The 13,996-nt window shown below is 40.6% G+C and overlaps 1 protein-coding gene across 3 annotated transcripts in view; it reads left to right on the top strand.

Annotated features, from left to right (window-relative positions):
• LOC138981786 (myoferlin-like) overlaps positions 1-13,996 on the top strand; it is a 121,838-nt gene that overhangs the window by 2,665 nt on the left and 105,177 nt on the right. For all 3 annotated transcript variants that reach the window (XM_070354864.1, XM_070354865.1, XM_070354863.1), the window contains exons 3-5: positions 8,177-8,265; positions 10,502-10,607; positions 10,980-11,040. In XM_070354864.1, coding sequence (XP_070210965.1) covers positions 8,177-8,265; positions 10,502-10,607; positions 10,980-11,040 — 256 coding nt within the window. The remainder of the gene's footprint in view (positions 1-8,176; positions 8,266-10,501; positions 10,608-10,979; positions 11,041-13,996) is intronic.

Here is a 13,996-nt window from a genome sequence, read left to right as displayed (position 1 = left end):
GCATGAGTGTGCGCATGTGTGTGTGTTTTCCTCTTTAGCAGTCGTGTCAATACTATCATAAATATTTGTGATACAAGTTCAGTTTTTTGGGCTGTCTTCTGACCCTGGCCTTGGCTTTTGGAAGCTGGGTGATGACTTTTGGTTGTAAATCATTAAATGTACATGATGCACTATTACATACATGTAATTGTATACAAGGGTTGGTGTTATGGAGGTCAGGTCATTTGGTTTGTGTTTTTAAGGAACTGCCTCTGGGTTCTTTTTTTCATGTTGTTTTTTAAACCACTGCGGCAGGAGTGCAACAAGCTTCAGTAATCATTTGGTGTAATCCTCGAGTGCACATTTTGCAGCACGTACGCAAACAGAAAAGGATCAGAGCTTTAGCAGAACAAACCTCAGAGGCCAGACTGTCTGTACATCGGAACAAACCTTTTGGAGACATTAAAACGGAAAATTGTTCCCTAAAACTGAGGGAGTCTTTCTTTGATTAAAGTGAAGTTCAACTTTACAAACATTATGAACAGAAAATCTGAGGAATGACTAGAGTCTTAAAAGGGGGGACGGTCTTTCTCTTAAAAACACAGGTCTTAAAAGGGGGAGGGGGTTCCTCTTTATTGTAGACATTGTCAGTGACACCTACTGTACACACCTGTGTGGTACATCAGGTTTAACATTCTCCAGAGATGGACACACCCCTATGTAGCCCTCACTGTGTGCTAACACAGCATTCTTCACTCTTTACTCCCACACTTACCTCACTGTTCAGGCTGTGCTATTTTTAACCATTCAGCTTTACATGTCAGGTTCACTTTCTTGAGAGTATGAGTGTCCTCCTAGCGTCTGGTACAACCTACCTGTACAAGTACAAACTCCTCTTACAGTTACAATTTACAGTGTTTACATTATGCCGGTAGCCTCCTATTGATAGGGGTTTCTCTTCTTTGAACACCTGGGTGATCATTTGGATCCACTGAGCTGTTGGGGATCCTAACTGTACACTTCACATACCAGTGGTACCCTGTTTAGTGTTTGACCTATTGAAGAAGGTATAGGTTACTTTTGAGCAAACTGTTTGGCTGATTTTCACAATCATTGTGCATGCTTGACTTTAGTGTGTCTATGATGGGGAAGAATGCAGGCTTTGTTGTGAGAGAGGGAAAAAAAAAAGTTTTTTGGCTCACGTAAGTGTAGCCTATGCGATGCTAACTTTTGTCTGTCTGTGCGTGCGTGTGTGAAAGAAACTTTAACATTTGACTGAACACCGAAATAATTTTACACATACCAGGTTATTATCCAAGCAACAGCTTCAAAGTATTGAAGCAATGATCAACATTTCGTCGGCGCGTATGTAGTTAAAATGTGTATCCAAAGAAAACAGGTGGTGGGGGGTTTTGGGGGGGGTAAAAACAGGTGACTGGTTTGTGTCGTATGTGGTAAGCCTATGTAGACCAGGTCAGGGTTCAAGGTTAGGTCAGATCGCGTAAAGGATTGTTGTGTAGATTCACTTTTCAGTTCTCACCGAGCTGCATTCGCCAATTCGGGGAAGACGATTTCACATTGTATGGTTTCGTAGCGGCTCCAGAAAAATAGATAAAGAAGATACCAAAGGAGATTTCCTACAGGTTGATCTGCACAGCGTGTTTTCAGTGTCTGCGCCTGTCGCGATATAACCTTGCACGGTTGAAAACGACGTTAAACACCAAATAAAGAAAGAAAGAAAGTGTCTGCGCGAGGAAGCGCTGTCGAAAGCGCAGTGTCGATCTGGCAGTCGTGTCCCCTAAGTAGGCTACAGACAGACAGATCTAGATCTAGCGTCTCCCACTCTTGCACCGTGTCACCTATGCTTACTGTGTGTGTAGGTGTGACGGAGTGATTGAGTTTGTGTTACTGTTTGTCGATTTCTTACGGGAGCCTTGAAGGCTTCGCCTCTTGTTAATACTTCAGTTTGTGCTCTGTTCCTTTTCTATTTCTTTTGTTTGATGTATTTAAAGATGGCAGTCCCTTGTTACTCCTGTTTATATACAGTGCAAATGTAATATTGAAATAAAAAGCATTTATTGAATGAAACATCCCTGCTATTGTAAATTTCAAAAATATAACAGCGAGTTGAACCTGCTCTGGCGACCAGCTCTTGATAACATCACCACCTGTCCATTACATTTACCACCCTACTGGATCCCCAGAGTTCTCTCCCATGTCATATAATTCACCTTTCCACAAGGTCCACCTCTCTGTAAGTGTAAGGACCACTTTTTGTTGGTTCCCAATGGGCGGTGTTGAAAGATAGGTTGGCCTGTATGTGACTATGTGACTGTGTCTCTTCTCTGAAAGATAGGATTATACTGCTTGGATCCAGTCCTATTTTCGGTTTCACTCTTTCAACTAAGTAAGCGGGGAAAAAAGCTGTGCTGCAGGCTAGAAGTATTAAAGCAATATTGTATCACAGGTGCGAGAGATTTATTTCCCAAAGACAACTTTGTGTAAGACATACTGTCTTGGCTGTCTGAACACCCCGTACGATGTGCATGCACACATGCGCTTGGGATGTCTTGAGATCCCACACTCACAGCAATTAAAAAATAGTCTCAGGGATCTGAAAAATTGAACACACACATGCATCATCATGATCATCTCATCCTCACCATCATGGTATCTCAATACTAAGAGACTATTAAGCCAATTGAATGCTGGTGAGTTGAGAAGACTGGCAATTTGGTTTTGTTCAAGTACAAAATATCAGACCCAATCATTAGCGTACAGCAGTCCCTGCAATGTACGGCCCCCGACGTGAGCGGACACCTGACATGTACGGACACATTTGCTCGGCACGGAGTGTTTTCCTTCTATATTTGCCCCCCCTTAAACGGACACCTGCAAAACGTGGACGCGGACACTCATTTTCGGTCCCAACAGCAGGTCATACCTCCAATGTCCGGACAGACCATCGTCAAATGTTCACCACAACAAAATCGATAACAGAGCAGTCCGGCTCTTGGTACAAAGATCACAGCCGCAATGGTGTGATGACAGTCACTGATAACTTGAGTGCATGTGTACCCATCGTGTGTCTGTGTGTAACCTCTTTCATTGACAAGATACTCTTGTTTCCCCTCAGCCTTGACCAGTGAGTCGGTTGCCTAATCTATGAACCCTTCAGTTGTCTTGCTTTGTCAAAAGTTACGACACAGTCAACTGGTTTTGCTCTGAGTGAACAGTGCAGCTGGCCTCTCTGGCCACAGCCCCCAACAGTACATGGCTGGAGGGAGTGAGAGAGAGAAAGGGGGAGGGGGGTGGAGGGTTAGCTGGCTAAACTCTGTGGGGTGTCCGGTGTCACCGCATGTCAGCAGGAAGAGCATTGGAGAGAAATAGAGAGGTGTACTCTTCCACACAATTTCCAAGCATCAGTTGTCACGGCTTGGGGTAGGCATTAGTGAGGGAGAGCGGGAGCTGTGTTATGTACAGTGTATTTCCGACTGAAGAGTGAAAAGTCACTGCCATGCAACATGATCGGCATGCAGTCAATAAAGCCAGACAAGAAACAAATAAATTACTTGATCATGACATGCAGCTCTATCTGCTGCTATTTATTCAAACTGGTTTTCAAGCTTATTCTTGCAAAGCATCTGCACACGCTCCTCTGTGCTGTGTTTGTGTGGCTGCTTTCGTATACGATGTCAGTGCATGGTGAGTGTGTTCACTGCCTTGAGGATTTATTTTATCTCTTCTTTTCAACACTTTTCATACAAATCCTTTTTACAGAACGTTTAAAGAAGTATTAGGAGTTTATTGTTATTGTTTAGTAGCCACAAGAAGTGATTAGCATAGACTCAATCCTGTTGTTTGTGTGTCTGTGTGAGTGTATGGGGGAGGGGGTGGTGTGGTCCCCCCTCCCGTGACCGGACACCTGCAATGTACGGACAGTTTTGCTATGGCCCAAGGGTGTCCGTTCATGAGAGGGACTGCTGTACTACGTACTGTTAATACCAATACATGTCCCGATTCAGGTCCTTAGAGGACGTTATAATACTTGTAACTTGAACAGTTAGTCATGCAGTCATACATTGTATCATGGGTGGCGAGCTTTGTGATTTGCTAGCTAATGGGTTTTTTGCTCTCCATGAATAACATGTGAACAAAAGGTCACCAGCTGTTGTGTAATTGTTTTCATGCTTCAGTGGGCTGATCCTCAGTAATTGCTCCTTCAAGTTCAACATGGCTGTTTGTGAAGCCCTATACCACCCTACCTGCCCTCTTGACCCAATGCAGTGATAGGGTTGGATTTGACCACTTCTACCTGTGATGGGCAGACATGTTAAACAACTGTATTTTGACAATCAAAGGGGGGGGGGGGGGTGTTGCTTTCAAGCCTTTTATATATTATAATTTCATTATCTCATACCTGATTTAAAGTGCAATTTGTTTAATTTAACCCCTTTATACTCCAGGTGAAGAAAACTGTTGGCAGTTAATTCACAAATGTATTTGGAAAGGGTCAGCGATTAAACAGCTTTGAGGGAAAGGAGTCTCATGTGATGTAAAACGGTACCAACAAAAACCCTGTTGCTTTTAGTTTTAAGTCAGAAAATGGAACAAAATTAGGTATTGCTGGAACAAGCATTATGCCCATTTATTGGATTCACACAACTTCACCAATGATTGCATCACCAATGGCAGGGTCGACCATTAGGTGTGGAAGCTGGTCATTTAATTCCACTCTTTCAGTCCAAATTAAACTTCTACATGTATGTATGATACTATTACTGATAGAGACATGATATTTTTCCGTAAATTTGAAATTTTCTGTAAATATATTTTGGACCCCCAGCTGTTTTTGTCAGTCAAAATCAGCACTAAAATATTTAACCACAGCTTTCACTCACAGTTCACTATTAGTATTACTGATTTAAGATAAAATTGAAATTTCAGAGTCCCATTTCTCTTTATATAAGTGTCTCTAACGTCAGTGGTAAAAAGGGAAATGGAGTGCTACAACAGAGGTCTCACTGTATTCAAACTTCAAAATGATTGTGCAGGTGGATAAATGCATGCAGGTATTTCAAGTGATCGATGTGTCGGCCAATTGTTTCAATGAACTTGGGTGGGTGGGTCACTTCAGAGATAACATAATCAACATGTAAATAATTGTAGAAATTTATCACTGGTGTCACTCAGGTGCTGTACTGTAAGGTACCACTTACATGGGTGTGTTTCCAATTTGACACCTGCTGTTTTTGTGATAGGGAAGAACAAAAACCATTGTTGATAATTGTATTGTTTTCAGTTTAGCAGCCAAAGTATTTGTCTGTCAGTCTCTGTCTTTGTCTGTCTCTCTGTCTCTCTCTGTCTCTGTCTCTCTCTGTCTCTGTCTCTGTCTCTGTGTCTGTCTGTCTCTGTCTGTCTGTCTCTCTCTCTCTCTCTCTCTCTCTCTCTCTCTCTCTCTCTCTCTCTCTCTCTCTCTCTCTGATTGACTGAACAGAGGTCACTCATAATAGTTCAACAAAATGTGTGCTGTGCTGATGATAATACACACCTGTGATGTGTGCAGGAGTGTTGATATCAAATTACTGTGTTCAGTTAAAGAAAAAAGTTCAAAGGAAGTTAAAATAAAGTAAAAAGGATTTTAAAAATACTAGACTCTGCCAGCCATGGTTAGAATTTTATCATTGCAATTGCAAAGCGTCTTTTGCAGCAAAATTCCTATAAATAAAATTGTCAGTAACACATTTTAAAAAAAATTAAGTTATGCATACCGATCTTACACTATCAAGTGCGATGTCTAGTAAGTTGCACATAAGCTGGAGTAATACTGGTTTCTCAGGAAACACTCGAATCAGCTTTGTACTACAACTGGTTGTCTCTATTTGTAGAGTTTCAGATATAAAAGGACAGAGCTGTAAACACTCTGTGTGTGTGTGTGTGTGTGTGTGTGTGTGTGTGTGTGTGTGTGTGTGTGTGTGTGTAAGAGTAAGACAAAGGAGTGTGACACAGTGTGTGTTTGTGTGCATGCCTCTGTGTGTGTCTGTGTTTGCATGTCACAATGTGTGTGGTAGAGAGAGAGAGAGTCAAAAAGATGTGATTGTGTACATGTGTGTGTGTGTGTCCCTTAGCTGTTGTGTGAAGTGCTCGTCATGCACCACAGTGTCTGTGTGTGCAATTAGTCAGCGTTTTTGTCCTGTTTCGTGGCATTTTTCCTGTTAGGAAGCTTAGCACAATAGCAGTGCCCTGTTGTTCGCAACCTGCCATGTGTTCTTGTGGGTGTACGCGAGACTAGCTGTTGTTGTAATTTATAATACATACAATTTATAGATTTATGTAATGTACGCGGGTGTTAGCATCATTGAATGATTGATCCTTTATGTAGACAGAAAACGTTTTTGGAATAACAGAAAATAATATTACCCAAACAAATGTTTGTGTGGGCGTGTGTGTGTGTGTGAAACCCCTCTGAAATATACCAAAATATGTACTAGTACATGTACTCCATGAATTTGCACACATGCTTCTACACAATGTCATCATAAGGCATATAACTGTGTGTGTTTGCAGCCTAATCTTTTGTGCTTTAAGCTAACATTACCCCCCAGACAGTCATGCTTGAATTATTTTTTGATGGATTACATGTCATTCACACACAATGACAGCAACAAGCAAAATGCTTGTGAAGGCAGAATTCCTCACAGTTTTGTACTTTTCTTTTTAGCCCACATTCTGTTAAAACAAGGAAGCCATGCACTCTCTTGAGTTAGAGTTTTTATGGTTATGCATGTTATTAATTAATTGTAGAATTTTCTCTTTATTTGCTTTGTTCTTTCCTGGCCTACTTTCTCTTCAAACAAATGCAGCCAGCTCTCTTTCAGTTAAGAGTTTGTTTGTTTGTTTGCTTAACGCCCAGCCGACCACGAAGGACCATATCAGGGCGGTGCTGATTGACATATACCGTGCGCCACACACAAGACAGAAGTCGCAGCACACTAGGCTTCATGTCTCACCCAGTCACATTATTCTGACACCAGACTAACCAGTCCTAGCACTAACCCCATAATGCCTGACGCCAGGCGGAGCAGCCACTTAGATTGCCAATTTTAAAGTCTTAGGTATGACCCGGCCGGGGTTCGAACCCACGACCTCCCGATCACGGGGCGGACGCCTTACCACTAGGCCAACCGTGCCGGTTCCTCTCTTTCAGTTAAGAGTTCCATAATATATTGCACAATACATTGTAGAATTCCCTCATGATTTTGCTTTCTTCTCTCCTGCCCTACATTTTGTTAAAACAAAGGCCGCCAGCTCTCTTTGAGTTAGAGTTCTGTAATATGTGATGAATTGTTTGAGTGGAGAACTAATTGGGCCGATCAGACTGATACTGATAGCTCCCAAGTGTTTGCTCTGAGCAGAGAATGGCATTTCTGTCATGAAGCTAATTGTAAGATAATACGTGCCATGAATATGATTCACAGGCTGTGAAATGTCTGTGGTAGAGTATAACAACGGTGGTTAGGATGATTTTGGAAAGGGATTAGGGATAGAGATGGCTAATGTTATATTAATGGATTTCGGGCTGGTCCGAGGAGGGTCTGATTTCCCCAATAGGGCTGTCTGTGAAGGGACACATTTTTTTTTCTCCTCTCTCTTTTGCTCTGCTAAGAGATTTTAACAAATCTCAGAAGAAAGTCTCTTCTGACTTTCAATTGTTTCTTTCACAACTTCTGATGTTTTATATATATATATATATATATATATATATATATATATATATATAGACTGTTTCGCATGCTGTAACTTATCCAACAGCCCTTCCCCAACTTTATTTTAGTTCATCAAATTCACAGTGTAATAATTTTTCAGGCAGAGAGACTAAATTTCTTACAGTCCTTATTCTGTTTTTGTTTTGTATGTGTATATATATATACAGTAATATATATATATGTAAGTGTGTATGCATGAGTTTGCATGCATGCTTGTGTGTGTGTGTTTGTGCGTGGGGGCGCAAGTGTGTAATAAAATAAGTAATGAATAAATCTAGCCGTCACCTTTCATTTTTGTTGTCAAAAACCTTTTCAGTTTTGTCATGGCGACTTGACAGACAATCTGTCGACAGAAATGAGAATTTAGCTTCTGTTGTTTGATTTCTTGTAAAAGTTTTATTTTATCATTGTTCAATGTTTTGTGCTTGCAGGAGTTTGAGTTTGACTTGTCAAGGGCGTTGTCAGGCACAGATGAGCTGGTGGCTTCTGTATGGGACTGGGAGAGGGTGGGCAGAAACAGGTAATACATGTAGAGTTGTGTCAGAAAAAGGTAATACATGTATGTATAGTAGTGTCAGGAACTAGTGTTTGTCATTGCACCATTTCAAAATATTGGTGAGGACTCTCCTATATTGACCAAAACCTTATACCTGATACTTCTTCTTCTTCATCTTAGTTCATGGGCTTTGTCTCCCACGCTCACTCATGAGTGGATTTTTACGTGTATGACCGTTTTTACCCCGCCATTCATGCAGCATACGCCGATTTTGGGGGAGGCATGCTGGGTATTTTCGTGTTTCTATAACCCACCGAACTCTGACATGCATTACAGGATCTTTTCCGTGCACACTTTGTCTTGTGCTTGCGTGTACACACGAAGGGGGTTAAGTCGCTAGCAGGTGTGCACATAAGTTGACCTGGGAGATCGGAAAAATCTCCACTCTTTACCCACCAGGCGGCAGCGACCGGGATTCGAACTCACGACCTCCCGATTAGGAGGCCGACGTCTTGCCACCACGCCACCGCGCCCGTCTAGGGACACTTTTGGATTGGTCCCAAGGGTGTCCTTTTGAGGGTATTTGTACAACAGTGGTTTACTCTTTGTATTCATCTCCATTCTTAAACTCACACCTGTAAAATGTGTGTGAATTAAACGAAATGTTCAAGAACATGACATCTTGATACTGATCATAGACAAACTTCCTGATAATAAAAATCTTATACATATGAACCAACATTCGACAAAGGCCTGTTAGGCTTGCCTGAGGATCACCTCAAAAATTTTGCAGGTTTCTTGCATACATGTGGAAAGAGGATACTGATTAGCGATGTTGCAAGGATTTATTTCTCTCAAAAAGACCATGAATGTAAAAAGAAACACAAACAAGTCGCGTAAGGTGAAATTACTACATTTAGTCAAGCTGTGGAACTCGCAGAATGAAACTGAACGCACTGCATTTTTTCACAATGACCGTAGTCCGCCGCTTGTGCAAAACGGAGTGAAACTGACGAGCCTGTTCAGCACGGTAATGGTTTCGCTGTGCTGCATAGCACGCTTTTCTTTATCTCTATTCTTTTTAACTTTCTGAGCTTGTTTTTAATCCAAACATATCATACCTATATGTTTTTGGAATCAGGAACCAATAAGGAAAACGATGAAATTGTTTTTAAATCGATTTTGGAAATTTGATTTTGATAATAATTTTTATATTTTTAATTTTCAGACCTTGTTTTTAATCTGAATATAACATATTTATATGTTTTTGGAATCAGAAAATGATGAAGAAAAGGATGAGTGTAAATTTGGATCGTTTGATAAAAAAAGTGTAATTACAATTTTTTTAATAACCAAAGTCATAAATTAATTTTTAAGCCACCAAGCTGAAATGCAATACCGAAGTCCGGCCTTCGTCGAAGATTGCTTGGCCATAATTTCAATAAATTTGATTGAAAAATGAGGGTGTAACAGTGCCGCCTCAACTTTTACAAAAAGCCGGATATGACGTCATCAAAGACATTTATCAAAAAAAATGAAAAAAGGGTCCGGGGATATCATACCCAGGAACTCTCATGTCAAATTTCATAAAGATCGGTCCAGTAGTTTACTCTGAATCGCTCTACACACACACATGCAAAAACACACACACAGACACACATACACCACGACCCTCGTCTCGATTCCCCCTCTATGTTAAAACATTTAGTCAAAACTTGACTAAATGTAAAAACCAATATTTTGAATTGTGGGCACATTTCAGCAGAAAAGTTTTCGGTAATTTCACAGAAGTTTTGTTGATTTTTCAACTGCCAGTGCCAAATGACATCCCTGCTGAATGAAAATGAAACGATCCAATTGATTGTTCACAAATCCACTTGCGCATTTTGTTGATTGATCAAAATTGTCCTTAGTTTATCTTTACTCTATATGTGACCCTCCACCACGAAATGAGTCGCATGTCACCTCGCGCGGTTCTGCGCTAGGCTTAATATAAGTCCGGGGAATGTTTGGTAACAGTGTGAGGGTCACCTTAGTCACAGGCTTATAACTCAAACAGTTTTCGCTCTTTTCTAAAACGGTTTTCACCACTGAATAGAGCATAAAAAACTCTTTAGGAAAATGTAAAAATATGAAAATCATGCAAAGGTGACATGCGACTCATTTCGTGGTGGAGGGTCACATATTTGTACAATAATTGTCATAGATTTACTGTGTGGTCATTTCCTTTCTTTGACACACCATTTGGTTGTATTGGCAGACTTCTAGGCACAGCCAGGGTATACTTGGCCCAATTTACAGGCGGTGGCGGTCAGACCAAAACACTTGAGGTCAATTTGGTGGACGGCAATCAACGACCACTGCAGGTCAGTGCAAGAGAACGCAGCCTTTCAAATGTATTTTAATATGTCCTGTGATGTTAACAGAAATAAGAAGATACGATTTTGTAAACTGTCTATTTTGTGTACGTGTGATTCAGGTTTGTTTGTTCTTCTTCATTTGTTTATTTTGTTGAACGGTTGTTGTTTTTTTTTTGTTTTTTTTTTTTGGGGGGGGGGGGGGGGGGGTGAATGGTAGTGTTGCGTTAATTCTGTTGTTGGTTCCTTATTTTGCCTGGTAATCTCTTTATTTCTCTCTACATTTTTCTGTTGTGCTCTATAAGACTTCTTGTTGTGTAGTCTATTATACTGTACCTGGTTCTGATTTATTCCCTGTATCATTATGTTGAATGTCTGCAGGCTGTGTTGAAACTGACCATCACCTACAATCCTCCTGCTGGCGCCAGCAGCGGAGTTGCAGGTAAAAAAAAAAATATATAGATCTATAAAAAGAAAAAAACCCACGCTAATTGTTAAAATAATACCAACCTTTGGTGATATTTACAGTAAATCATGGCTGATAAAAACAGTAAGCAAAGAAATTTTATAACTGATCGAGTAACAGCTGGTTACAAATGCTGATCTTGTAGTAGGTATAACCAAGCTAAGAAAAGGTCACTCTCGTTACAAACGGAAGTCCCGAAAACAGGGAGACAAAATATCACGCTTTCACCTTGTGCAGATACGCAGTTCGAACGTGTCTTTTGCGTTGTTTTTGGTGTTAATAACTGACCTACGATTAAAGAGCAGACATCGGCCTTGAACTCCACCTCAATTTTGAAGAATTCGTGGCCTTTTTTTATTGAATATTTTATCTGCAAAAATTAATCAAGATCATTAAGACTTGAAAAATGGAGTGCACTCGGCTGAAAATACGATTTCTTGGTGGTTCTATCGTTAATCTTACTGTCCTGATCACTTAAATTAGCACCAGAGTGTGCGAAAGACTCCAAAATGCAGATCAAACATATTTATATGTTTTTGGAATCAGAACATGATGAAGAATAAAATAAAAGTAATTTTGGATCGTTTTATAAAAAAATAATTTTAATTACAATTTTCAGATTTTTAATGACCAAAGTCATTAATTAATTTGTAAGCCTCCATGCTGAAATGCAATACCGAAGTCCGGCCTTCATCAATTTGATAGAAAATTGAGGGTGTGACAGTGCCGCCTCAACTTTTACAAAAAGCCGGATATGACGTTATAAAATACATTTATCGAAAAAATGAAAAAAACGTTTGGGGATATCATACCCAGGAACTCATGTAAAATTTCATAAATATCGGTCCAGTAGTTTACTCTGGATCGCTCTACACATACACACGCACAGACACACACACACACACACACACACACACATACACACACACATACACCACGACCCTCGTCTCGATTCCCCCTCTATGTTAAAACATTTAGTCAAAACTTGACTAAAATATGTAAAAACAGCAGTCTCAGCCAACCCAGACTTTTCCTTCCCAGCACATGTCTTGACCAAGACTATTTCTGAAATTGGAATTTTATCTAACATGATGACATCATCCAAGAGCTTATGTGATGTCACAGGATGTGAATGATGTCACATTTGCATTGTCACAGGATATGACCTGACAGGTCTAGAACAGTGTTACAGGCAGGGTTGAATTGCTCTTTGAAATGTCCAGATAAGCAGTCCAAATCTTTGAAAAAGATGAGATCAACAGAAGCTGTGACAAACGTTTGTGTTTTACTGAAGTTCTGTGAAAGGCATGGCAAAGTAGCTAAGGCAGATCTTGTGAAATAAATCAGCAACAACTTCTGATTTTCAGTATTTAGTCTGAGAGTGAGACAAAACTTTTCTTCTGATGAATTTGGTAGATTTTGCTTCGGACTGTGTTTTTTCTAGACTGTGAAATAGTGTTCAGCGATGGAGGATGATAAAAAGGAAGAAGAAAAGAAAGAAGAGGAGAAAAAAGAGCACAGGAAAGAGCAGAAGAAAGGTAGAAAGACGATCAACAGTTTGCTGTTTTGTTTGTCACTTTTAGCATGTGTACAGTGTTTACTTTTCATTGGTTGTAATGTATTGGTTTGCTTGTTTATTTGCTTATTGTTCTTGGTTTTGTTGTTGATTATTACTGCTGTTGAGATTTCGTGTGACAGAGTTTTCTTCCCCACAATATTTGTTGACAAATTGTCTAACAACGCTGTCAGGTGGAGTTAGGCATCAACTAATCAAGTGTGGAAGAAAACTTGACCACAGACCCAGGTCTGAATAGCAATTACCGTACTTTCCGGGTCATAAGGCGCGACTTTTTTCCTCGAGTTCGACCCCTGCGTCTTGTATAACGAAGGGCCTAATCCGTGTATGAAATACGAAAAAAATCAAAGAGACCGCTTGAGTACCAGTCAAACAACTTGTGATAATGCATGTTTCAGCTACTAGGTACTGCCCTGCCTTTGATCTGGCCGCACACACAGATTTCCACTCTGTTAAACTCGGTCACTGACCGGTCACTGACCCCGGTGCAGGAAGTGTTTCCTCTCTCAGATATGACAGGGGAACCACCTCTCATGGCAAAAACTGGGTCATTGACCCCTGGGAAGAAGGTCGTGTCTATAAACAAGGCCACCCAGCTATCACAATGCCTTTGATCTGGCCGCACACACAGAGCACACATATTTTCACTCAGTTAAAGTCGGTCACTGACCCTGGTGCAGGAAGTGTTTCCTCTCTCAGATGTGACAGGGGAACCACCTCTCATGGCAAAAACTGGGTCATTTTGGTGCGCCCTATCGGCCCCCTGCGTCCAATGGGTGACTGGATTACAATTTTTTTTAAAAAGAAGGGGGTGCGTCTTGTATAACGAAGCGCCTTGTCACCCGGAAAGTACGGTATGTCTCACAGCTTCAATATCGGAGAGAACAAGAACATTTTGTGTACTCTGCGCACTTTGATATTAAGCCTAATTATCACAGCAACCATACTTGTGGAGGGATCTACTTTTATTGAAGTACCCTAACAAAAATGAATGACGTCTCAGCCTATGTGAATAACATCACAGTCTGCATTATTTAAGCATCGCAATCTTCATGGTATCATTTTGTTTCTGCTGTCTCTGTCTTCTCTGTACATAACTCTGTCCTTATCATTTCAGACTCATAGGCCTTATAAGCGAGCCACTTTCTAGTGGTTAACTAAACTCGCGTATGGAAACAGTACTATTTTCTGGGATGCCGTTTGCAAAATATCCTCAATGCTGACACATTTGTAAAGAGAAAAAACAAGTAACAGCTCTACCCCCCGCGGGTTAGGGGGAAGAATTTACCCGATGCTCCCCAGCATGTTGTAAGAGGCGACTAACGGATTCTGTTTCTCTTTTTACCCTTGTTAAGT

Source organism: Littorina saxatilis, linkage group LG12 (assembly GCF_037325665.1).
Source record: "Littorina saxatilis isolate snail1 linkage group LG12, US_GU_Lsax_2.0, whole genome shotgun sequence".
Lineage (NCBI taxonomy): Eukaryota > Metazoa > Mollusca > Gastropoda > Littorinimorpha > Littorinidae > Littorina > Littorina saxatilis.
The sequence above is the reverse complement of the archived record's forward strand: the minus strand, read 5'-3'. Positions and strand labels throughout refer to the sequence as shown.